Below are 25,434 nucleotides of genomic sequence, written 5' to 3' on the forward strand. Positions count from 1 at the left end.
CTCTTTTCCTCTCTTTCTACTCGTAATAAGAACAATAATCACACGCACGCCGCCGTTTAAGACGTTCCAAAACGCTTTACATTCATTATTCACTCACTCCAGTGGCCACACCCGCCCTGAGGCAGACCACACCTCCTCTCTCTTCCTCCCTCCCCCTCTCTCTTCCCCCTCCTCTTTTCCCCCGTCGTTCGCTAATTTGTGTCCAAACTCGCTCTGGTGACCGAGCGCTCTTTGATGTGAAAAACTGTACGTGTTTTACTCTTTGAACGTGTTTATTTTGACGTGAAATATGAGTCAGATATTTGAGGATAAACTGAGAAATATCAAAGGAATGCGCTCTGTCTGGTAAATCTAAACTTTCTTAACTCGAGCGACCGGCGTAACTACGTCTTCTGCCCGAGGACGTGTTACGGGTTTCTGGCAAACGAAATCATGAAAATAATATAAAAAGGTCATGCTAACAAACACAACTCCGGCAAATGACTCAAACTGGAGACTGACGCAGGCCTCTCCACTGGTGGTGGAGCGTGTGTGTGTGTGAGGTGTGTGTGTGTGTGTGTGTATGTGTGAGGTGTGTGTGTGTGTGTGAGTGTGTGTGTGATAGGTGTGTGAGAGGTGTGTGTGAGGTGCGTGTGTGTGTGTGTGTGTGTGCGTGCGTGTGAGAGGTGTGTGAGCGGTGTGTGTGAGGTGTGTGTGAGGTGTGTGCGTGTGTGTGTGTGTGTGTGTGTGTGTGTCTGTGCGTCTGCAGTTTCATATTCAAATATGAAACTGCATTCAAATAAATGCTCACATTTGAGAGAAGCCGGGACGGTCTGAACTACAGCGTCAGCAGCTTTTGTTTAAAGAATAACACGGGATATTTTGTTCTTACAGACGTCATATTAATTAAATACTAATTATTAAAATAATTACTATAATTTCCTAATTGCGACATGTTTGCGATGTTGACTGGGTTTTAAGACAGTGATGTGACGTGAGCTTCTCTTTGTTTTGACGAGGCCTGTTTTCAGCTCATCCACCCATCTTCCCTCACCCCAGACACTTCCTCCAGCTCCTCCTAAGCGTTCCCGGGGCCTTTTCCTGGTAAAGCATGAACTCCGGGGAGGCTTTTGTCCAGGAGGCTCCAGAACCGTGCCGGAGAAGCAGGGGCTCTACCCCGAGCTCCTACTCCTGTGTAACTGAGCTCCTCTCCCTATCTCTGAGGGGCTATTTTCATCACTTTAAATGGCTTTACTTCACGGTTATTCCCAGCACATGCAGACGACTCACCTCCAGCAGACTGAGCTCCTCCCCCTCTGTGACCAAGCTCCTCCCCCTATCTCAGAAGGGCTGTTTTCATCACTCAAAATGACTTTATACCCAGCACATGCAGAAGACTCACCTCCAGCAGACTGAGGTGAACTCCCACGAAGTACGGCATGGGGGCGCTGTGGACGCACAAACACATCTGTGAGTCGTGGAAGGAAACTTTACAAACTTTATCTTTATTTTAAATGTGATCTATGTACGTATTCTATCTGAAATGCCGTTGCATGACCCGGAATGGCACCGACTTCATTGACCTCACACTTCTAATGTAATTAAATGTGTTTTCGCTGCCAATTTGACCTTGTAAATATGACCTGGGCCGCGTCACAACCAAAAAGTTCCACAGAGCCTCTTTACAGCACCAAGCAGAGGAGATAATAATGGGATAAGTGTGGAAAATACATACGTTTAAAAAACCCACGTTAAAAGCAAAAGCACATAATGTTTCACAGTAAAGAATCCCCTGAAGCAAACACCCCGAGGAGTTGTTCTGGTCCATGTGCGTCTGTGATGAAACATATGGAGGTAAAAGTCATTAAAATCCAGAAGAGGAATGTGCCTGGTGTTTGTGTTTTAAGCCTTTGAAAAAACAATGGTGAAGCTGCAAATAAAATAAATTGGTGATAATCCCAGGACAGTGGAGTGTAATTTGGCTGAACGTGAGCAAAGCGGCGCCAATTATGCCTCACATGTTCCATAAAGACAATTAAGAGACGAGCGGAGTCCTGCTGACGAGACGAAGCGGAAGCTCCAACTGCAGAGGAGAAAGAGAAAGAATCCAGACCATGTGTGGAGAAGATTTTTCACGACTTGAATCTTGTGACATTTTAAATAGTGTTGCCTTTATTTATTGTATTTACTCTACGCGGTCGTCATCCCCATGTAAAGCGCTCGTTTGCGCTAAGTACCTCACGAATACGTTTCCCATCTCTTGCATGTTCCGTGCATATAAGCATGTAATGCAAAAATGTAACATTATTACTGTATAGAGGGCCAAAAACACAAAGTGGGCGGAGCCCACTCAAAATTAACGACCAGGTCAGTGACCAGGGACCCACACCATGAGGTAGGAAAGTGCAAGCACTTTCCGAAAATGTACAGTTTATGATATTTGAAAAATGGGAAACATTGTTTTCGCATCGGAATATTATTCTTTCTTTCTTCTTCTCGGGACCAACCCGCCTATTTTTCACCCAGTGAACATTGACAAAAAGTCACAAAAAATTGACTAGTCAGCGCCCCCAGATAATGCATTGAGAGTTAGGAAATGGATTGAGAGTTAGGAAATGGCCCCAAAAAAATCTGAAATTTCCCAAATTTTAAATTTGCTGCCGTTTGCGCAGATAAAGTCCGAATTGCGTCAAATTTGAATCAGTTGTTAAACCCTTTGCCCTAAACCTACCCTAAGTGAAAAAATTATAATTTGGCGCCTACAAAGTGACTAAAAAATGTATATGAAGGGTAAAATGTTAGATTTTTCGTAATTTGGCACAAAATTCCATTTTTGGCATCCTGATCAAAAAAGTCAATGAGACCCATGTCAAATTTGTTACGGCGTAGCCTTAGCGATGACAGAAACCTCCCATGTTATTCCAAGGGGGAAATCGCCAGATCTTTGAAAATTGAACATGTTGACACTTTATACTTTTAGGATCTCCTCCAAGGTCGTTAGCCCTATTCACCTGAAATTTGGTGAGACTCATCTTCAGGGGTGGACCATCAAAAGTTATCAACATTTTTATTCTAAGAGTCACGGACTTTGTGCGGCGGAGCCGCAAACTTTTCCCTTCATATGTAAAGCAAAGGGGAGAAGACGCGACAGTGTCACGAATTCAGCAGTAGGTGTAATAAAAGGTCAATTGGGGCGCGTTAGCGCCCCCTCCTCGTGCGGCGGCGACGTGGCGAGGGCCGATCATTGCCACTTGCATATTTATTATTATTATTAGGCCCGAGCGCCACTAGAGGCCTATTAGTTCCGTAAGGCCCACTTCCAAACACGCACTAACGCCCCGTGCATACTAATTAGTATTAGGAAAATGGAACATTACCGTTGTAAATGGGTGAAGCACGTGCAAAAGTGCGCACTAAAGGAGCGCTTTACATGGGGATGACGACCGCGAATGTCCGCTTCAGCCCACTTGGTTTGTGAATATTTGTTGCTATAACTGAAATAAAATCTCAAATTTGGATGCAGTGAAACAGAAACCATAGATACAGCCCCTGGCGATGACTCAAACACCTGATAATCAGCAGTGAGAGCGGGCGGGTGAGAGGAGCAGATGTGGTTAAAAACCACATCTGCTCCTCTCACCCGCCCGCGTCCACACCGGCAGACACGGAGTTAACACAGAGTTAACGCTCGGACATTAGCGAGATTGAATCAAGCGAGCGGCGAGCATGACTGTGATCGAATGAGCGCCGGTCGAGCGCTGCGTCTGGAGCTCGGAATCGCATTGTGGTGTCAGTGATGGAGAGGACCACAGCGAGCTTCTGAGAGCGCCCTGCAGAAGCTCAAGCGCCTCACACCGACTTTACGGGCAAATATGCCGTGTTTCTCTCAACGTGTAAACTTTCACATCTGCTCCTGAAGAAGAGGCATAATTGACTTTCATCCACTTCATCCATAGATTTAATTTGGGACAACAATATTCCTCTGGAACACACAGGAAGCATTTGTTGATATTTAATTCTAAGCCGGATTATTAAAGTTTTAACTCTAACTTTAAGACATTTTATCTTTTTGGTATCTAATACGTCCGAGAAGCAAGAAATCCAAACCTGTCCCTTTTTCAGATTTATGTCCCAAATATTAGCAATTTTGGAAATTTTTGCACATAAAAAGCCTTCTTTTTTAGGACTGGATTGACATTATAATGAACATTTGTAAATTGGAAAAAATAGTCTTTGAACTTCTGTTTTGGTTCATTTGTGTCGTAGTTTCTATTGATTTGTGCGGTTTGATTCTTTTTGTTCTCTCTCTGGTTTGTTTTCTCATGTTTGTATAGATTTTGGTTCAATGTAGCTTCAATGGAGCAGGAACAGGGCCGGAGCAGGAGTAGGGCCGGAGCAGGAGCAGGAGCAGGGCCAGAGCAGGAGCAGGAGCAGGGCCAGAGCAGGAGCAGGAGCAGGGCCAGAGCAGGAGCAGGAGCAGGAGCAGGGCCAGAGCAGGGCAGGAGCAGGAGCAGGAGCAGAAGCGGGAGCAGGAGCAGGAGCAGGAGCAGCAGCAGGAGCAGGAGCAGGAGCAGGGCCAGAGCAGGAGCAGGAGCAGGGCCAGAGCAGGAGCAGGAGCAGCAGCAGGAGCAGGAGCAGGAGCAGGAGCAGGGCCAGAGCAGGAGCAGGAGCAGCAGCAGGAGCAGAAGCGGGAGCAGGAGCAGGGCCAGAGCAGGAGCAGGAGCAGGAGCAGCAGCAGGAGCAGGAGTAGAAGCGGGAGCAGGAGCAGGGCCAGAGCAGGAGCAGGAGCAGCAGCAGGAGCAGGAGCAGGAGCAGAAGCGGGAGCAGGAGCAGGAGCAGGAGCAGGAGCAGGGCCAGAGCAGGGCCAGAGCAGGGCCAGAGCAGGGCAGGAGCAGGAGCAGAAGCAGGAGCAGGAGCTGTAAAAATCCCACCGAGGGCTCGTCCGGCGGGGGAGAGCGAGGTGAGGGAAGAGAATGGAACATGAAGGGGCTGATCCGCTCTGCTCGTAATGTTAAAGGCCTCATGGGGAAAGTGTGAGCAGAGGAGAACACAGAGAACACGGAGGAGAACACGGGCCCGACGTGTGAGCCAAAGGTTTAAAACGCTCCGACATCGTGTTATTTGAAGCAGCTAATCAACTATTGAGAGCAGAGTCATCATTCTGAGCTTTTGAACCGTGTTCTGACATCGTGACATCGTGTTCTGACATCGTGACATCGTGTTCTGACATCATGACATCGTGTTCGGACATCGTGTTCGGACATCGTGTTCTGACATCGTGACATCGTGTTCTGACATCGTGACATTGTGTTCTGACATTGTGTTCCGACATCGTGTTCTGACATCGTGACATTGTGTTCTGACATTGTGTTCCGACATCGTGTTCTGACATCGTGACATCGTGTTCTGACATCATGTTCCGACATCATGACATTGTGTTCGGACATCGTGTTCCGACATCGTGTTCTGACATCATGTTCCGACATCGTGACATCTTGTTCTGACATCATGACATCGTGTTCGGACATCGTGTTCCGACATCGTGTTCTGACATCGTGACATCGTGTTCTGACATCGTGTTCTGACATCATGTTCCGACATCGTGACATCGTGTTCTGACATCATGACATCGTGTTCGGACATCGTGACATCGTGTTCTGACATCATGACATCGTGTTCGGACATCGTGTTCCGACATCGTGTTCTGACATCGTGACATCGTGTTCTGACATCATGACATCGTGTTCGGACATCGTGTTCGGACATCGTGTTCGGACATCGTGTTCTGACATCGTGACATCGTGTTCTGACATCGTGTTCTGACATCATGTTCCGACATCGTGACATCGTGTTCTGACATCATGACATCGTGTTCGGACATCGTGACATCGTGTTCTGACATCATGACATCGTGTTCGGACATCGTGTTCCGACATCGTGTTCTGACATTGTGACATCGTGTTCTGACATCATGACATCGTGTTCGGACATCGTGTTCGGACATCGTGTTCGGACATCGTGTTCTGACATCATGACATCGTGTTCGGACATCGTGTTCGGACATCGTGTTCTGACATCGTGACATCGTGTTCTGACATCATGACATCGTGTTCGGACATCGTGTTCCGACATTGTGTTCTGACATCGTGTTCTGACATCATGACATCGTGTTCGGACATCGTGTTCCGACATTGTGTTCTGACATCGTGTTCCGACATCGTGTTCTGACATCATGTTCCGACATCGTGACATCGTGTTCTGACATCATGACATCGTGTTCCGACATCGTGTTCTGACATCGTGACATCGTGTTCTGACATCGTGTTCTGACATCATGTTCCGACATCGTGACATCGTGTTCTGACATCATGACATCGTGTTCGGACATCGTGACATCGTGTTCTGGCATCATGACATCGTGTTCGGACATCGTGTTCCGACATCGTGTTCTGACATCGTGACATCGTGTTCTGACATCATGACATCGTGTTCGGACATCGTGTTCTGACATCGTGACATCGTGTTCTGACATCATGACATCGTGTTCGGACATCGTGTTCGGACATCGTGTTCTGACATCGTGACATCGTGTTCTGACATCATGACATCGTGTTCGGACATCGTGTTCCGACATTGTGTTCTGACATCGTGTTCTGACATCATGACATCGTGTTCGGACATCGTGTTCCGACATTGTGTTCTGACATCATGTTCCGACATCGTGACATCGTGTTCTGACATCATGTTCCGACATCGTGACATCGTGTTCTGACATCATGACATCGTGTTCGGACATCGTGTTCCGACATCGTGTTCTGACATCGTGACATCGTGTTCTGACATCGTGTTCTGACATCATGTTCCGACATCGTGACATCGTGTTCTGACATCATGACATCGTGTTCGGACATCGTGACATCGTGTTCTGACATCATGACATCGTGTTCGGACATCGTGTTCCGACATCGTGTTCTGACATCGTGACATCGTGTTCTGACATCATGACATCGTGTTCGGACATCGTGTTCTGACATCGTGACATCGTGTTCTGACATCATGACATCGTGTTCGGACATCGTGTTCCGACATCGTGTTCTGACATCGTGTTCTGACATCATGACATCGTGTTCGGACATCGTGTTCCGACATTGTGTTCTGACATCGTGTTACGACATCGTGTTCTGACATCATGTTCCGAAATCGTGACATTGTGTTCTGACATTGTGTTCTGACATCGTGACATCGTGTTCTGACATCGTGTTCCGACATCGTGTTCTGACATCGTGACATCGTGTTCTGACATCATGACATCGTGTTCGGACATCGTGTTCGGACATCGTGTTCGGACATCGTGTTCTGACATCGTGACATCGTGTTCTGACATCGTGTTCTGACATCATGTTCCGACATCGTGACATCGTGTTCTGACATCATGACATCGTGTTCGGACATCGTGACATCGTGTTCTGACATCATGACATCGTGTTCGGACATCGTGTTCCGACATCGTGTTCTGACATTGTGACATCGTGTTCTGACATCATGACATCGTGTTCGGACATCGTGTTCGGACATCGTGTTCGGACATCGTGTTCTGACATCATGACATCGTGTTCGGACATCGTGTTCGGACATCGTGTTCTGACATCGTGACATCGTGTTCTGACATCATGACATCGTGTTCGGACATCGTGTTCCGACATTGTGTTCTGACATCGTGTTCTGACATCATGACATCGTGTTCGGACATCGTGTTCCGACATTGTGTTCTGACATCGTGTTCCGACATCGTGTTCTGACATCATGTTCCGACATCGTGACATCGTGTTCTGACATCATGACATCGTGTTCCGACATCGTGTTCTGACATCGTGACATCGTGTTCTGACATCGTGTTCTGACATCATGTTCCGACATCGTGACATCGTGTTCTGACATCATGACATCGTGTTCGGACATCGTGACATCGTGTTCTGGCATCATGACATCGTGTTCGGACATCGTGTTCCGACATCGTGTTCTGACATCGTGACATCGTGTTCTGACATCATGACATCGTGTTCGGACATCGTGTTCTGACATCGTGACATCGTGTTCTGACATCATGACATCGTGTTCGGACATCGTGTTCGGACATCGTGTTCTGACATCGTGACATCGTGTTCTGACATCATGACATCGTGTTCGGACATCGTGTTCCGACATTGTGTTCTGACATCGTGTTCTGACATCATGACATCGTGTTCGGACATCGTGTTCCGACATTGTGTTCTGACATCATGTTCCGACATCGTGACATCGTGTTCTGACATCATGTTCCGACATCGTGACATCGTGTTCTGACATCATGACATCGTGTTCGGACATCGTGTTCCGACATCGTGTTCTGACATCGTGACATCGTGTTCTGACATCGTGTTCTGACATCATGTTCCGACATCGTGACATCGTGTTCTGACATCATGACATCGTGTTCGGACATCGTGACATCGTGTTCTGACATCATGACATCGTGTTCGGACATCGTGTTCCGACATCGTGTTCTGACATCGTGACATCGTGTTCTGACATCATGACATCGTGTTCGGACATCGTGTTCTGACATCGTGACATCGTGTTCTGACATCATGACATCGTGTTCGGACATCGTGTTCCGACATCGTGTTCTGACATCGTGTTCTGACATCATGACATCGTGTTCGGACATCGTGTTCCGACATTGTGTTCTGACATCGTGTTACGACATCGTGTTCTGACATCATGTTCCGAAATCGTGACATTGTGTTCTGACATTGTGTTCTGACATCGTGACATCGTGTTCTGACATCGTGTTCCGACATCGTGACCTGACATCGTGTTCCGACATGTTCCGACATGTTCCGACATCGTGACATTGTGTTCCGACATCGTGACCTGACATCGTGTTCCGACATCGTGACATCGTGTTCCGACATCGTGTCCTGACATTGTGTTCCGACATCGTGTCCTGACATTGTGTTCCGACATCGTGTTCCGACATCGTGTCCTGACATCCTGTTCTGACATCGTGTCCTGACATGTTCCGACATCGTGACATTGTGTTCCGACATCGTGACCTGACATCGTGTTCCGACATCGTGACATCGTGTTCCGACATCGTGTCCTGACATCCTGTTCCGACATCGTGACATCGTGTTCCGATATCGTGACATCGTGTTCCGACATCGTGTCCTGACATAGTGTTCCGACATCGAGACCTGACATTGTGTTCCGACATCGTGACATCGTGTTCTGACATCGTGACATCGTGTTCTGACATCATGACATCGTGACATTGTGTTCCGACATCGTGACCTGACATCGTGTTCCGACATCGAGACCTGACATCGTGTTCCGACATCGTGTTCCGACATCGTGTTCCGACATCGTGACATCGTGTCCTGACATCGTGACGTCGTGTCCTGACATCGTGTTCTGACATCGTGTTCCGACATCGAGACCTGACATCGTGTTCCGACATCGTGTTCCGACATCGTGACATCGTGTTCTGACATCGTTCCTCGTCACAAACAGCTGGAGTTTATCTTATTCACTTTCATTCATCGTGTTAACGAGCTCGTCTTCTCTGAGCCTCACAAAAACACTCGCTTCAGTTTCTCAAAATACTTCACTCCTGCTGTTTCCAGACGAGAGTGGAATGAAACTTAAAGGGCAAATATTATAAATAATTTGTATTGTTTGCAGCCTTTAAACCTGCTTTTGAGAACCTTCAGTTTGGTCTTTCATGTTTTAGAACAATAAACATTTCAGCACATTTCAAGCCGACGTCTCACTTCCTGGTCTCAGCAATTGTACTGATCGTGATTAGACCGAGAAACGCTGAAAACGAGAATGGAGATGATTTATGGAGTTAAAAACAGCAGAAGATTCTCAGAGTCACAGATGGAGAAAAGGTCAGTTATGGAGATTCAGAACCGAGTGTTTCTGACGCTCGGAGGGGAGAGGACTTTATCAAACTGTGAATGAAGCTAAATGTGCTCCAGCTGAGTTTGTGACGAGGAGCAGAGTGAGAACAGGGTCAGAAGAGAGACAAAAGTACATTTAGCATCACATGTGTCCTGTAAACACCTGATTATTATTGTATTAGAACCTTTTCCTGCTGCAGAAAAACAAATTAAATGAACCGAACAACGCTAAACAAAAGCGAGTTGTGGTGGAGTCTCACCAGCAGTAGTCGAGCAGGTGAGGAGGCAGCACCGGGATGAAGATGTGCTGCCAGAACATGGGATAGAGCAGTGCCGCCGCGCCGTGAACACACGCCGTTAACTGTGGAGAGACAAAACACATGTGTCACCGAAACAGACAACCCAAACGCCACGACATCCACACGACCTCCACACGACCTTCAGAGCTTTGGACAGATCACGACCTTCAGAGCTTTGGACAGATCACGACCTTTAGAGCTTTGGACAGATCACGACCTTTAGAGCTTTGGACAGATCACGACCTTTAGAGCTTTGGACAGATCACGACCTTTAGAGCTTTGGACAGATCACGACCTTTAGAGCTTTGGACAGATCACGTCCTTCAGAGCTTCGGACAGATCTCGTCCTTCAGAGCTTTGGACAGATCACGACCTTCAGAGCTTCGGACAGATCTCGTCCTTCAGAGCTTTGGACAGATCACGTCCTTCAGAGCTTCGGACAGATCTCGTCCTTCAGAGCTTTGGACAGATCACGACCTTCAGAGCTTCGGACAGATCACGACCTTCAGAGCTTTGGACAGATCTAATCCGAAGATGTCGTGACGCAGAAACCAAACTTTTCTCAAGAAACAACAAAAACACCAACAGTCTTCATCAAGCATTTTCAAACTTTTTTTACTTTGCATCACGAGCACTTTGACATCGTTTTTAATCATTTGCAACAGTAATTTGAGGCCTTTTCTCGAGATTTCCGTTGACGCTCAAAAAAAATCTCTAACACGTTTCTCCGCTTGATCGTTTTACCTCTAATATCCGGCCCTTTCCGTCAAACCGCGATCAGAACGCCAAAACCCACGGCGTGCTTTTTGTGGTTGGCGGGATGAAACGCGCCGTTGTTCCTGCTATTGTTTGACGGCATCGCTTAGATAACAGTCGACGGGTGTGTTTGATTTAGCCTTTTCTGCCGCCTTAAACCCCCTCTTCCCGGCGCCGTTGCATCCCGCCGCACGGACTGACAACGCTGCACGATGAACCTGCGAGCGACTGTCAAGAGGAGGTTAAAGAACAGAAGAGTACGAGAGACCAAGCGGTTGTCACGCGCCGGCTTCTTTCCACGCCGTGACGAGTGAAACGGGAGAGAGAACGGATTGATGATGATTTAAGCGCTAGGTCGGCGCGCTAACCCCCGCCCGCCCCGTACCTGGGAATTTAGAAATCTCCACGATAAATTGTACAAGAAAGTAACAGAAAACAACCCCGGGCGCTCGCTTTGCTGCAATTTAGGCAGCGGCAACCCCGGCGCCCGACAACAAACGCTCGCCCCAAACTGAGACGTCAGCCGGCATCAAAATCAAAATTATCCCCGGCGCGGTGACGAAGACGGTAAAAAAAAAAAAAGAAAGCTAAAATATGGAATAATTAACCTTCTTCTTGACAGATAATGAGCGGCGATCAAACGCAGATGACAGGATTTAGTTTTTTTTCCCCCTTTTTTCTTCTTTTCCATTGTCTTAAAAGCCGGCGTTGAACCCCCCAGCCACCCCCCCGCCCTTCTCCCCGACACGACTGTGGAAAACGCCTCGCTTTCTCCAGTAATGACCCGGACCGCAGCAGGAGGAAGAGGCGCGAGCTTCATCGGCGGGATTAAAATAACATGATTAAATATGGAAAGAGAACAGGGGTCTGAAGCGGCTCCTGGGGGACGTCATTAGGGCAAATTGCCAAAGAATGAAACATGAGTCGGCCGAGAGAGACTGCGGGCGAGGCCAATACCGCGGGGAGCGAGGAGAGCCGGAGCAGAGGGGGGAGACGCGCGCACACAGTACACACAGAATACACAGAGTACACACAGAGTACACACACGTGAGGAAACGGGAGGAAGAAGACGACTCGGGAGGAAAGGGAAGATGTGACGGGCGAAAGGGTAACGGCGGGACAGGCAGGGCACGGACAAACCACAAAGAATAATTAACTTCTGAAATAGTCAACGGCTAGAAACACCTAGCGACGACGGCTAAAGCGGGAAAAAAACACTAATCGACGTCGCGACAAACAAAGCAAGAACGGGAATGTGTTTTTTTTTTTTTTAATGATGTTGAAAAAAGGTGCATTTTTTTGGCATGATTTTCCCCATTTCAGTGTAAATAAGCCTTGATTTTTAATATAGATGCATTTATTGTGTCAAAAGGTGTGTTAAAATATGCAATTATTTCCAATCTCTGCAGCTCTTCTTTAAAAAAAAATATTTAAAAAATTATCATTAATCATTTATAATACCCTTTAATTGTAAATATTTTTGGAGTACTATTACTTTCACCAGGTCAAAAAGTCAAAAAGCTTCGTCAATAAACTTTTGTCTAAAGTATTTACAATAGAAAACACAAAGGACATTTACAAAAGAGTGAAAAGCAAAGTACTAAATACATTTATACAGTGGTGAAAATATGGAAAACTAAAAAAGTAATTTAAAAAAAAATATTTGACACTTTTTTTTAAAGAAACATTTTCTGTGCTTGAATTGACTGTCAATATTTACATTTTTATCTTTCCAGCAACATAACAGTTTGATTTCTTACATACATAGCATTATTTATAAAAGAGACTGTTATTATTTAGTTTATTTCATCATCTTGAATTGAATAATCGTGTTATTTTCATGTTTAATCTCTGGTTCCGTTTAAGTGCAAAAGAATAATTTACTGTAATTTAACACTTTTATTAACAACAAACTTTCAGGAAAACTGTTTCTAATGTACAATTCATTTGATTTGCTTGAATTTAAAAATTGCATTATTTTCACGTTTTAAGCGGTTTTCTTTAACATTTCCACTAGAAAAACGCCAAAGTACGATTATTATTATTAATCATAATAATAATATTATGATTAATCATAATCATAATATTATTATTAACATTATTATTAAGCTTATTTCAAGGACATTTTTCTGCTTCTCCAGTTTTAAGACTTATGTTTTCTCACTAAATAAAGCTTTGATTTCTGACTTTTTACAAAGACATTCAAAGTGGCTCCGAACCACAGTTTGGGAACAGTTACATCACTGTTTGCTGAACGACACAATGCTGTCCTCCCCCTTTACTCCCCCCCTCTCTCTTTCCTCCCCCTCTCTCTCGTTTCCTCCCACTCTCTCGTTTCCTCCCCTCTCCTCCCCCCCTCTCTCGTTTCCTCCCCCCTCTCTCGTTTCCTCCCCCCTCTCTTGTTCTTCCCCCCTTGTCTCTTTCCTCCCCTCCTCTCTCTCTTGACTCCCCCTCTCTCTCTTTCCTCCCCCCTTGTATCTTTCCTCCCTCTCTCTCTTTCCTCCCTCCTCTCTCTCTCTTTCCTCCCTCCTCTCTCTCTTTCCTCCCCTCTCTCGTTCCTCCCTCCCCTCTCGTTCCTCCCTCCCCTCTCGTTCCTCCCCCTCTCTCTCGTTCCTCCCCCTCTCTCGTTCCTCCCCCTCCTCCTTTCTCTCGTTCCTCCCCCCTCTCCTCTCTCTCGTTCCTCCCCCTCTCTCGTTCCTCCCCCCTCTCCTCTCTCTCGTTCCTCCCCCCCATTCATCCCCTTCTCTCTCGTTCCTCCCCCTCTCCTCCTCCCTCTCTCGTTCCTCCCTTTCTCTCTTTCCTCCCCCTCTCCTATCTCTCAATCCTCCCCCCTCTTTCGTTCCTCCACCCTCCCCTCTCGTTCCACCCCCTCTCTCGTTCCTCCCCCTCTCTTAATAAACCTGTAATCTGAGACTTGCTCTGGGGATTTGCATATTCATACTCATAACGCTCGACGCTGTCGTCAGCGCAAACACTTTTGTTTCTTTAATTGTCAGAAATAAATCAATGTCATGAATATGAATGTGTGAAACTTGAGTGGTGAAAACGAGGAGCAGAGGGAGCTCAGTGGAAATGTGTTCAAAAATGTAAAATCACACATTTTTAGGAGATATGAAAAATTAGAATATGGATTAAATATTGTTTGTAATTAGAACTTTAGCACAATTGTTTGTAATTGACACATGTTAAATAATGTTAAATACAATAAACACATAACTTTCCATAACAGCATCATCTCATTTCCAACTATTATTATTATGATCATTATGAGTATGATTATGAATGTCGTCAGAGTTCTGATACTTCACTTCATCCCATTCATAATCATTTTGAAAACTTTGATATTTAATGAGATTCACTGACTTCAGTTTAAAACACAAAACGTGCGCTTGACTCTCTCAGGTGCACAGGAGGGGGCTGTGGATCATCTCTCTCCCCCCTGGTGGGAGAGAGATGATCCACAGCCCCCTCCTCTCCTCCTCCCCTCTCCTCTCCTCCTCCCCCCTCCTTTCCTCCTCCTTCCCTCTCTCCGCCTCCCCTCTCTTTTTCTCTCCCCCCTCCTGGTGGGAGTGCAGAGATGGTACCAGGAGGTAATGGCACAGAACAACACGTTATGACCAGCTCCAATTATCGCTGTCGTTCCTCAAGGTGAGTCACCCCTCCCCCACTCTCTGCCTCCCCCCGTGTCTTGAGTTACTCCCTCCTGAAGCTGGGGAGAGCGTTACCTCCAAGGAAACTCTAATCTGATGCTCTCTCTCCTCAGTGAAAGAGGTCCATCTTCAGCTTTAAAACAAATGAGGCAGAAACACTGGAGAAAAGGGGAGGAAGGGGGAGGATGGGGAGGAAGGGGGAGAAGGGGGAGAAAAGGGAGAAAGGGGAGAAAGAGGAGAAAGAGGGAGAAAGGGGAGAAAGAGGGAGAAAGGGGAGGCAGAGGGAGAAAGGGGGAGAAAGAGGAGAAAGGGGGAGGACAGGGAGAAAGAGGGAGAAAGGGGAGGAAGGGGAGGGAGGGGGAGAAAGGGGAGAAAGTGGGAGAAAGAGGGAGAAAGGGGAGGAAGGGGAGGGAGGGGGAGAAAGGGGAGAAAGTGGGAGAAAGGGGGAGAAAAAGGGAGAAGGGGGAGAAAGGGGGTGCACATGAGAGCAGGTCACGGGGGTTAAAGCTGATCAATAAGAGATGAGTGTTTCCACACGGCTCACACGCTTCACTAAAGACCCAGAGCTTAATATTCCATTCAAGGAAGAATCACAGGTACAGGACCCTGAAGGTAAATAAATTGATTTGATGATTTGATTTGAAGGAGCGGCTCCGTCCTGAGGGAGCGGCTCCTCCCTTAGGGAGCGGCTCTGTCCTGAGGGAGCAGCTCCTCCCTTAGGGAGCGCCTCCGGCCTGAGGGAGCGGCTCCGTCCTGAGGAAGCGGCACCGTCCTGAGGGAGCGGCTCCGTCCTGAGGGAGCGGCTCCTCCCTTAGGGAGCGGCACCGTCCTGAGGGAGCGGCTCCGTCCTGAGGGAGCGGCACCGTCCTGAGGGAGCGGCTCCGGCCTGAGGGAGCAGCTCCACCCTGAGGAAGCGGCTCCTCCCTTAGGGAGCGGCTCCGGCCTGAGGGAGCGGCTCCGGCCTGAGGGAGCGGCTCAGTGTGTTTTAGTGCACTAACTCAGAGGATGAAGTGCTGAGCAGGAGTTTGTCAGAAGAGTCTTGACCTCGGCGCACCAGACGCTCTCTTGAATCCGCTGTTTGTCCCTTCCCACTCATCGCCTCATCTTGGTGTGTTTTCCTGTTTTGCTCTCGGCCTCTGCCTCTCTGTCTGGTGGTTCGTCTCCTCGTTGGCCTTTTCCTCACATGGCACAAGCCGGCCCAATTACCCAGAGTGCTCCGGGCCGCGCGCCGACAAACGCCGTGTCAGGCGGACGATGCGGCGAACACGCTGGAGGCGCGGCAGACGAGGGCCGGGCTCCGGACACCCACGCACCAGGAGCGGCGAGCGAGGAGACAGGAGGCGGCGACATCTGCCACAGCCGAGCGCGAGACCGGAGACCGAAGCGACGAGCGCTAAACGCCGCCGCTTAGTCCCATTAGGAGGCGCGGCACAGGTGGCACGGAGGAGAGGACTGACAGCTCTGTCGCCATGGCACTGTACCCCGCCATGGAGGCGGAGTTTCATTTAAGAAGACACTATAGTAAAAGCTATTTATACTTTAGTGTCTCTGAAGTAATCACCGGGAAACACACTCAAGGAGTTTTATTATTGAATTTCATTAACTTTCATAGATTTAACCATCAGCACCAATCACAGATCAGTGCTGGTGCAGCCTCTGCAGCCTGAGGGGATTTCAACTGATGTACATTTAAAACAAAAATAAATAAAACTTATGAGTAGGTGCTTATATAGGAAGAGGAGAACAAGGAGGAAGAGGAGCTAACTACGCAGGAACAAGCCGGGGAAAGAGGCAGGCGGAGCGAGCGGACAGCAGCAGGCTCTCCGGGGCACGCTGGTGATTGTTAGCATAGCACTGACAGGTCTGATGAGAGGCGAGCTGTCAGAGCGCCGTGTTGAGGAGAAGAAGAAGAAGAAGAAGAAGAAGAAGAGGCAGCAGCGTCAAGGCAACGGGGCCGAATCTGTGAAGATGGGGGGCCTCGCACATGAAAAGATGTTGGAGAAGGAGCAAGGAAAAGGGGGAGGGGGGGTGAGCCAAGTCCTCCCCCTTGACTAGTTAGAGCAAGAGCCGGCTCTGGAAGTTGACGCGGGCGCCGTGACGCGGGTGCGCGCTCGGCTAAGCGCCGCGCCCTCGCGCCGGGCAACAAGTCGACGGACGCGGCGGTTGTAAGATCATGATTTATTCCTTTGCTGTTGTGTCCGCTTGACCGTGTGCGGACAGGCTGACACGCCGGGCGCGCTGGGGTGGGCGGGGAGGCGGGGGCGGTGTGGAGAAACTCGAAGGAAGGAGAATAAATGCGATGTCTGCGGCGTCTTAGTCCGAGCGCGCGCTTTAACGTGCTACTGGAGCGAGAAGAAGGCTTTTGGACAGGCAGAGGGGGGAGGAGTAGGGGGAGGAGCAAGGGGGAGGAGGAGCAAGGGAGGAGGAGGAGCAGGGGGGAGGACGAGGAGCAGGGGGGAGGAGGAGAGAGGAGGAAGCCGGACGCCGCTAACGACGTTGCTAGCTAACAGTTTCTAGAGTGTAGATCCGTCTGTCGAAGGCGTTAATTATACAGGTGTTTTGTGCCTCGACTTTTCACGAGCTGGAAAAACGAGGACGTCCAACACCGAGACAGAGACGCGCGAGTCTGTTCACCGAGTCTCTTCACCGAGTCTGTTCACCGAGTCTCTTCACCGAGTCTGTTCACCGAGTCTGTTCACCGAGTCTGTTCACCGAGTCTGTTCAGCGACGACCGGATGACGACCGCGATAAAGCGCTTGTTTGTGCTAAGTACCTCACGAATACGTTCTCCATCTCTTGCATGTTCCGTGTATATAAACATGTAATGCAAATATTGAACATTATTACTGTAAAGAGGGTCAAAAACACAGTGGGCGGAGCCCATTAACGAAAGTACCCGTCAGTGACCAGGGACCCACACCATGAGGTAGGAAAGCGCGAGCAATCTTAAAAAATTGGTGCGTCAGCGCCCCCAAATGTATCAAAAATGCATTGAGAGATTATTATTATTCAAAGAGTCACGGTCTCTGTGCGGCGAAGCCGCATATTTTGCCAAGAATTCAAAATAAAATTGCTTTTTGAATGGTAAAATAAAGGGGAGAAGATGTGACAGCGTCACAGATTCTGGCGAGGGTCGATCATTGCCGCTTGCGGCTATATTTACATATTATTACATCAACATCAGCAAAACAAACTTTAGTTTATTTCAGTCTTTATTTGAAGCTCGTTTCCATTTGCAGTGCCTCATTCAGCCTCATTTACTCTTTTCACTTGCTTGTTGGGCATTGTTTTGCCTAGAATGTTCCAGAGTGTGGCAGTGCATACTTGTACTTGTACTTTTTACTCTAAAAATAACATCATATTTCAGTATTTTTACTTGAATATTTTTTTTCCGGGTTTGAAGCTCGTATAAAAGAGTGTAATACAGAATATAGCGTGCCCCGGAGAGCCTTTGTACAGATCATAAATGAGATATTACACACGTCCAATCATAAGCATTTTCAGTCTAGACCTTAAAGCGCCCCCTACAGGCCGGACGACTCATTGAACAGTTAAGATGCAGTTAAGATAAATATATTTTTGTATTTTGCTAAAAAAAAAAAAAAAAATCCCAGAATAGCACAATTTTTATGTTTAGAATTTCACTTCCTGTTTGGAATTGATGACGTCACAGTAGGAAATTACCCAGAAAACGTTGGAAAAAACTCTTATGTTACAATTTATTTTATTTGACGAATAAAAATATATGAGAGCGAATTTATTTTGTTGAATTAATATTTAAAGAGTCAAAAAAAAGTTGTTTCTTTGTGTAAATTCTGCATAAACTTTGACTGGAATGAGTATGCCTGGTGTGATGTCACTTCCTGTCATTTATCAATAGATTTTTCAACGTTTTCTCCACAAAAACCTGCTCGATTATTGAAAAACTATTATTTATATGTACAACATGTATTAACACACCAAATAAGGTCAAAATTAGAAGATCGTACAAACCTGTCACGCGCCCTTTAACCTCACTCCAGAACGTTATTAACATATTTGTACACTTTCTGACGCTATATTAAAACACATATATTCATGCCTTAATTTATATTTGTCAAACTGTGTCAAAAAAACCCTTAGGAGACCAATTAAGACTTCAGAAGTAAAATCATGACACATTTTAAATACGGTACATTTCTGTCGGATGGAGGACATATTTAGCTCGATGAGTTATCGATTATTGCCGATATTTCCGTTTCAATACTTGTGCGATATCTTTGTGACATCGTGAAGACTTTTGCCCTCTGGAAAGATGGAATGTTTCGTTTGGAGCCGTTAATTGGCAGCAGAAACAGACGTTCAATCCTGTATTTGTACGTTCGTCTCAAACAGTGAGTCGACCGTGTCACCCACGACTATTTTTAATAAGCAGAGATCATTTTACTGCTTCACGTTTTCCCTCTTAAAACCTGCTTCAAAGCCGCACAATACGCTCTTTTGATTTCATATTTGTGGTGCAAACATGTTCAAGTCGCCTCGTATCAAACACAAATGCAGTAGACGCTCGTCGACGTTCAGCGCTCGCTTGAAATGTACACGACTCCCTCAGATCCAACAATAGCAGCGTTATTGTGAATAATACCATAAGTGTGCCAGGGCACTACGTTTGTTCTTGTTTTTAGCGTCGCCGCGGGAGGTCAATGAAAACAAAGCACAAATCTAATGCATGAGCGGAGCGTGTAGCGTGAGCGGCGCAAGTAGCGTGTGTAGCATGAGCGGCGTGAGTAGCGCGAGCGGAACGTGTAGCGTGAGTGGAGCGTGTAGCGTGAGCGGCGCCTGTAGAGTGAGCGACGCGTGTAGCATGAGCGGCGTGTGTAGCATGAGCGACGCGTGTAGCGTGAGCGGCGCCTGTAGAGTGAGCGGCGCCTGTAGAGTGAGCGGCGCCAGTAGCGTGAGCGGCGCGTGTAGCATGAGCGACGCGTGTAGCATGAGTAGAGTGTGTAGCGTGAGCGGCGCTTGTAGAGTGAGCAGCGCCTGTAGCGTGAGCGGTGCGTGTAGCGTGAACGGCGCGTGTAGAGTGAGCGGCGCGTGTAGAGTGAGCAGCGCCTGTAGCGTGAGCGGTGCGTGTAGCGTGAGCGGTGCGTGTAGCGTGAACGGCGCGTGTAGAGTGAGCGGCGCGTGTAGAGTGAGCAGCGCCTGTAGCGTGAGCGGTGCGTGTAGCGTGAACGGCGCATGTAGCGTGAGCTGTAATGTACTAATGTTTAACATTTAAGTTTAAATGTACATGTGTGTCAGCTGAATGTGTAGGTGCAGTGTGGCTCTAGGACCAGAGGTGGCGCTGTGCTGTAGAGGAGAAGGTGAGAACCTCAGAGGGCTTTTATGACGCTCTCTCCTGATTGTGGAGCTCCTTTAGGACGTCTGCCACACTCGGTGGCCACACTCGGGGGCCACACTCGGGGGCCACACTCGGGGGCCACACTCGGGGGCCACACTCGGGGGCCACACTCGGTGGCCACACTCGGGGGCCACACTCGGGGGCCACACTCGGGGGGGCCACACTTGGGGGCCACACTTGGGGGCCACACTCGGGGGGCCACACTCGGGGGGCCACACTCGGGGGGCCACACTCGGGGCCCTCGGGGGCCATGAGCGTCACATCAGACACACTTCTGTTCATCACATGTCACAATTGTCCTCATTGACTGGCCTTTCTTCTTTTGTTCCAAACTGCGGTGTCCTTGCACCATCTTTGTCTCTCCATTCATAAATAACAAAGATTTCTAGATCTTATTTATTTATTAACTTTATTTAAACAGATAAAAAATAAAAACCTTTAGATTGAAAGCTCTTTTGTCAAGCGTGCCCTGGGCTGAAAAGTGAACTGCAGCACATGAAACAGTCACACTAAAGCCAACACTAAAGCCAACGCTAAAGAGAACGCTAAAGAGAACGCTAAAGAGAACACTAAAGAGAGAACACTAAAGTGAACATCTAAAGAGAACACTAAAGTGAACACTAAAGAGAACACTAAAGCAAACACTAAAGAGAACACTAAAGCGAACGCTAAAGAGAACGCTGAAGAGAACGCTGAAGAGAACGCTGAAGAGAACGCTGAAGAGAACGCTGAAGAGAACGCTGAAGAGAACGCTGAAGAGAACGCTGAAGAGAACGCTAAAGAGAACGCTAAAGAGAACACTAAACCGAACACTAAAGCGAACACTAAAGAGAGAACACTAAAGTGAACATCTCACTAAAGAGAACACTAAAGCGAACACTAAAGAGAACACTAAAGAGAACACTAAAGCAAACACTAAAGAGAACACTAAAGCGAACACTAAAGAGAACGCTAAAGAGAACGCTAAAGAGAACGCTGAAGAGAACGCTAAAGAGAACACTAAAGAGAACACTAAACCGAACACTAAAGCGAACGCTAAAGAGAACGCTGAAGAGAACGCTAAAGCGAACACTAAAGAGAACACTAAGAACACTAAAGAGAACACTAAAGCGAACACTAAAGAGAACACTAAAGAGAACACTAAGAACACTAAAGAGAACGTTAAAGAGAATGCTAGAGAACACTAAAGAGAACGCTAAAGAGAACGCTAAAGAGAACACTAAGAACACTAAAGAGAACACTAAAGAGAACACTAAGAACACTAAAGAGAACACTAAAGAGAACACTAAGAACACTAAAGCGAACACTAAAGAGAACACTAAGAACACTAAAGAGAACACTAAAGCGAACACTAAAGAGAACACTAAGAACACTAAAGCGAACACTAAAGAGAACACTAAGAACACTAAAGAGAACACTAAAGCGAACACTAAAGAGAACACTAAGAACACTAAAGAGAACACTAAAGAGTTCTCACTCTTTGGTTTGTTCTTTTAATCAAGCAAAAGTCATTTTCACAGTTTGAAATATTGGACTCAGAACAATAATCAGAGTTTGTGATTTTGGAAAGGGAAAAATAGTTTGAGTGCTGCTTTCAAATTACTTTTGTCTGCAATGAATCTAATTTTAATCAGATTGAGAGTCAATGATCAGTTTGTGTCTTTTTAATCAAAGCCTGTTCAGATTTTAGAGGAGGAGTTTTTGTCTTTTTTTTGTTGAATGGCACTGATCAAAAGTTTGTAATTATGAATTTCATCTTCCCGATTCATGTGATATTGAGGACTTTTTCCCTCTAGGCTTTATTAGACAGGAGAGGAGAGTGTGAAATAGGGATGAGAGAGAAGGGAGGACATGCAGCAAATCGTCAATGTCAAACCCACGACACCTGCAGCTGGAGTACATGTGCATTAACCACTCCACCACCGCACGAGGACGTTTTAGCTTTTAAAAGATACAGACCTAATTATTCATCATTCTGAAACCCGTGGATTGAACGTATTTATTTCATGATTGTGTCTTATATAGATTGTTTGTAGAAGAGAAGTTAAAAGCCGTTTGTATTTGTTTTTTTTGCCGCGAATGTATGAAATATTTTGTCCACAAACAAACTCCTTGAAGTTACAGTAAAAACAATACTTTCATATTATACAGTATGCCAAAATCCTTAAAGTTATTAGTTGCTTAGAGTTTTTCCCATACATTTTACAAGTATCGACGATGGTGTGCCTCAAGACTACATTTTAGGGCCAGTCTTGTTTTCATTGTACCTGCTTCCATTGGGGTAAAATGGAGGAAAAAAAACACAATAACTACTTTTAGTGTCTGTTTATAGATTATGTAACAATCTTTTAACTAATTAAATATATAATAATAAAAATGTGTTTTGGCCTTGTCAAAACGCTCCGGCCCTCCTACTTTTTATCACTCGTAAAACCGCCGGCTGCAACGCTGTAAAGTAACGACGCTTTGACATCTTGTCTCATAAACGCTTGGCTCCGTCCCACCGAAGATAAGCGGGAGAAGAAGAAGAAGGACCCGACTCGGACTCGGCCTCCTACGTGCAGACAGAAGGAGCACTAAATCACGCGCCGCCGCCAGGACACGTAATAACGGATAATTTAAAGCTTTTGGGGCCGTTAATATGTCAAAAGAGAAGAACCCGGACGCGAGATAGAGTCCAGAATTAGCCGGGCTTTCACGGCTTGTCAGGCAGCAGCTGGTTGACTGTTGGAAAGCGCTCGCAAAGAGGTGAAAGGAGGAGGTCTGAGGGAAAAAACGAGGAGAAACTGAGGGTCTTAACAAGAAGCTCCCTTGTGTCTCATACGCTGCAAAAAAAAGGAAAAGAAGAGTGAGGCATCTACAGCAAAAAATTCAAAAGCATACGTCGACGCAGCCGTATGTCAATCATCTCGCAGATACGGTTCGACACTTTTAAATGACTGGAGTTAACGACAAACCCAGTTAAAATGTGAAAGGACAAAAAAACATGTCTATATTAATGTAAGTTCAAGTTCAAAACCTCAAACAACATCAAATGTGTGCGTTTTTGTGTGTTTTCTTTCAGTTTAAGTCGAGCAGCATTAAAGCGTTATCATCAGGCTTAAAACCGGCACAATTTATCTGTTTTGTCAAAGTTAAAATCAGGATTTGAAAGATGGGAATCCTTATAATTGTATCACATTTTCAAATTATAAAAACTACTTAATAACGACTACATCTTAATTTGACAAAGCATGAAGACAAAGACTTAATTCATGATGAACATATTGTTTATTTAGCTTGATTAAGGATCAGCAACTACTTAATTAAGAAGTGTTAGGAAATAGGGTGAGAGTGTAAGTTAAGTAGTTTTTAAGCCTAAATAATTTTTAATAACTCATTTGATTCACTATGAATGAAAGACTAAGGCAGGAGTAAGTGCAGTTATTAGCGTTAAAGTGTATACATCAGCTTAGATGATTCTTACTGTACAATAAGTCTGACCGTTTCAAATAAAAGCAGGTTAATATTGACAAAAAGTATGAATTATTATTATGACCATTATTAGACTGTATAATCCAACAGAAATGTGCTCAAACGTGTCGGAAATGTGTGATTATCCAAGAATATTGATCAAATATTCACAGATATTTGCCAAAGGTGTTGTCAATATTTGTTTTCCCTCCGTCGTTAGAGTACTGTAGTACTGTAGTCGCACCAGCCAAAAAATGCATAATAGAGAAGAAAAAAACATCTATAAGTTGCACTGGAGTATGAAATGCAGTTGCAAGTGAGAAAATATTATCACATATAAGTCGCTCCGGAGTATATATAAGTATAAATATAAGTATAAGTCGCACCCCGGCCAAAACAATGAAAAAGGTGTGACTTATAGTCCGGAAAATACTGTATATCTGTGTAACATAGTGTGGGCTGTTACTCTAAAGACAATAACCAGGAAATTATTATGATTCAAACTTGGTCTAAATGGACAGAACATGTAAAGAAAGTTATTTTAAAAACATGCTTGCAACACTATGTCACTTAAGTTTCTACACATTTCAAATGGAAAAGTAAAAAATAACTTGTATTGGAATGTGCCGTTTCAATAAAAAATACATTTTGAGCATCAATGTCATGTTCAATGTTCAAAGATTCTACAAAAACAGTAGTATAACCGTAACTACAAACTGTCATAATATTCACTCGTTTGAACTATTGAAACTGAAAATATACAATCACATAGTTTCGCAGCCTTGTTGAATATATTTGTTAATTATAGAATGCTGGATGTTCTTCTGTCACTCGCCTCTCAAACCCCCCGTTTCCACCAGGTCCACTTTCCCCGACACGTCTCCTCCAATTCCCAACGAAAAATTGTCAAAACAAGTATCAAAAACTAAAGCTTTTTCCCCACAACTCTCCCGCCGCCGCCGACACGTCTCACGGCAGCTCGGGGGAAACTTCGACCACGATCGCGAGAGTAAGTTCCTCTGCATTCGCTCTGGAGTGTTTTTCAACTCAACGGTGTGTGGTGCCCCGAGCTTGACGGGGCACCAGCCTGGCGGGGGGCGGGAGGGGGCAGGAGGGCGAGGGCGAGAGGGGGGGAGGTGGGTACTCACAGTGCTAAGCTTGCTTGAGGTAATGATGATTCGGCGTTCGTGCAGCATGCTGGCGTAGAGCTGGAGCATGTTGTTGACGTCCACGGCCACAAAGTACTCTGTCAGGTTCCTCTGCAGACAGACACAGACACGGAGGCGGGTGAGCGTGCTGGCGTGTTGGCGTGTGTGAGCGTGTGCGTGTCGGCGTGCGCAGGAACATAACAAACTGTCCCGAGCCTGTGGAGGGAAACGTCAATACGAGCGTGGAAGTGCCAGGCAGTGTGGCGGGCGCTGCGGGGAAGAAAACGACGAGAGTTTTCTTGGCACACTCCGAGACAAGTGAACGCTAAAATTATACGGGGGAAGAGGAAGAGGAAGAGGCCGGAGTCGGCGTGGAGAAATGTCAATGGGTTTTATTAGCGGGGGAATCAAGAAGGGGGAGACGGAACGCGGCGACTTGAGAGGCGTTTGGGACGGCGGGAGCATCGGCAACTGAAACCCGGCGGACTCGAAGCTCGACGACAAACTAAAGCGAACTAAACAAGTCTGTGTACAATTTATAATTTTACAACTATTTCAACGTTAAATAATGGAACTATCACTCCATTTAATTTCAACATTTAAATTTGGTGAAAAATTGTGTTGATTCTAGAGATTGAATTAGGATTATTTTTTATTTTTTTTATCCAAACAAGCAGAAAAACATATCCTGGACCAAATTTTTTCATTATTACTAGAGTTGTCATGATAATAAAACTCAATACTCGATTGTCGATACTGATTTCGATACGATGATTAAAAAATGCTCTTATTTTGGTAAACGTTTAAAACAATCAACTGACATTTTTC

General features: G+C 46.1%; 1 protein-coding gene across 1 annotated transcript in view; it reads right to left on the reverse strand.

The window, feature by feature from the left end:
• Positions 1 to 25,434, reverse strand: part of dennd1b (DENN/MADD domain containing 1B) — a 223,272-nt gene that overhangs the window by 73,996 nt on the left and 123,842 nt on the right. Inside the window, exons 9-11 of the mRNA XM_072438119.1 lie at positions 24,607 to 24,717; positions 10,184 to 10,284; positions 1,382 to 1,427 (exon numbers count right to left, since the gene is read on the reverse strand). Coding sequence (XP_072294220.1) covers positions 1,382 to 1,427; positions 10,184 to 10,284; positions 24,607 to 24,717 — 258 coding nt within the window. The remainder of the gene's footprint in view (positions 1 to 1,381; positions 1,428 to 10,183; positions 10,285 to 24,606; positions 24,718 to 25,434) is intronic.

This window comes from Eucyclogobius newberryi, unplaced genomic scaffold (genome assembly GCF_026437365.1).
Source record: "Eucyclogobius newberryi isolate DKJ021-1_F unplaced genomic scaffold, fEucNew1.0.hap1 SCAF_9, whole genome shotgun sequence".
NCBI classification, from domain to species: domain Eukaryota; kingdom Metazoa; phylum Chordata; class Actinopteri; order Gobiiformes; family Gobiidae; genus Eucyclogobius; species Eucyclogobius newberryi.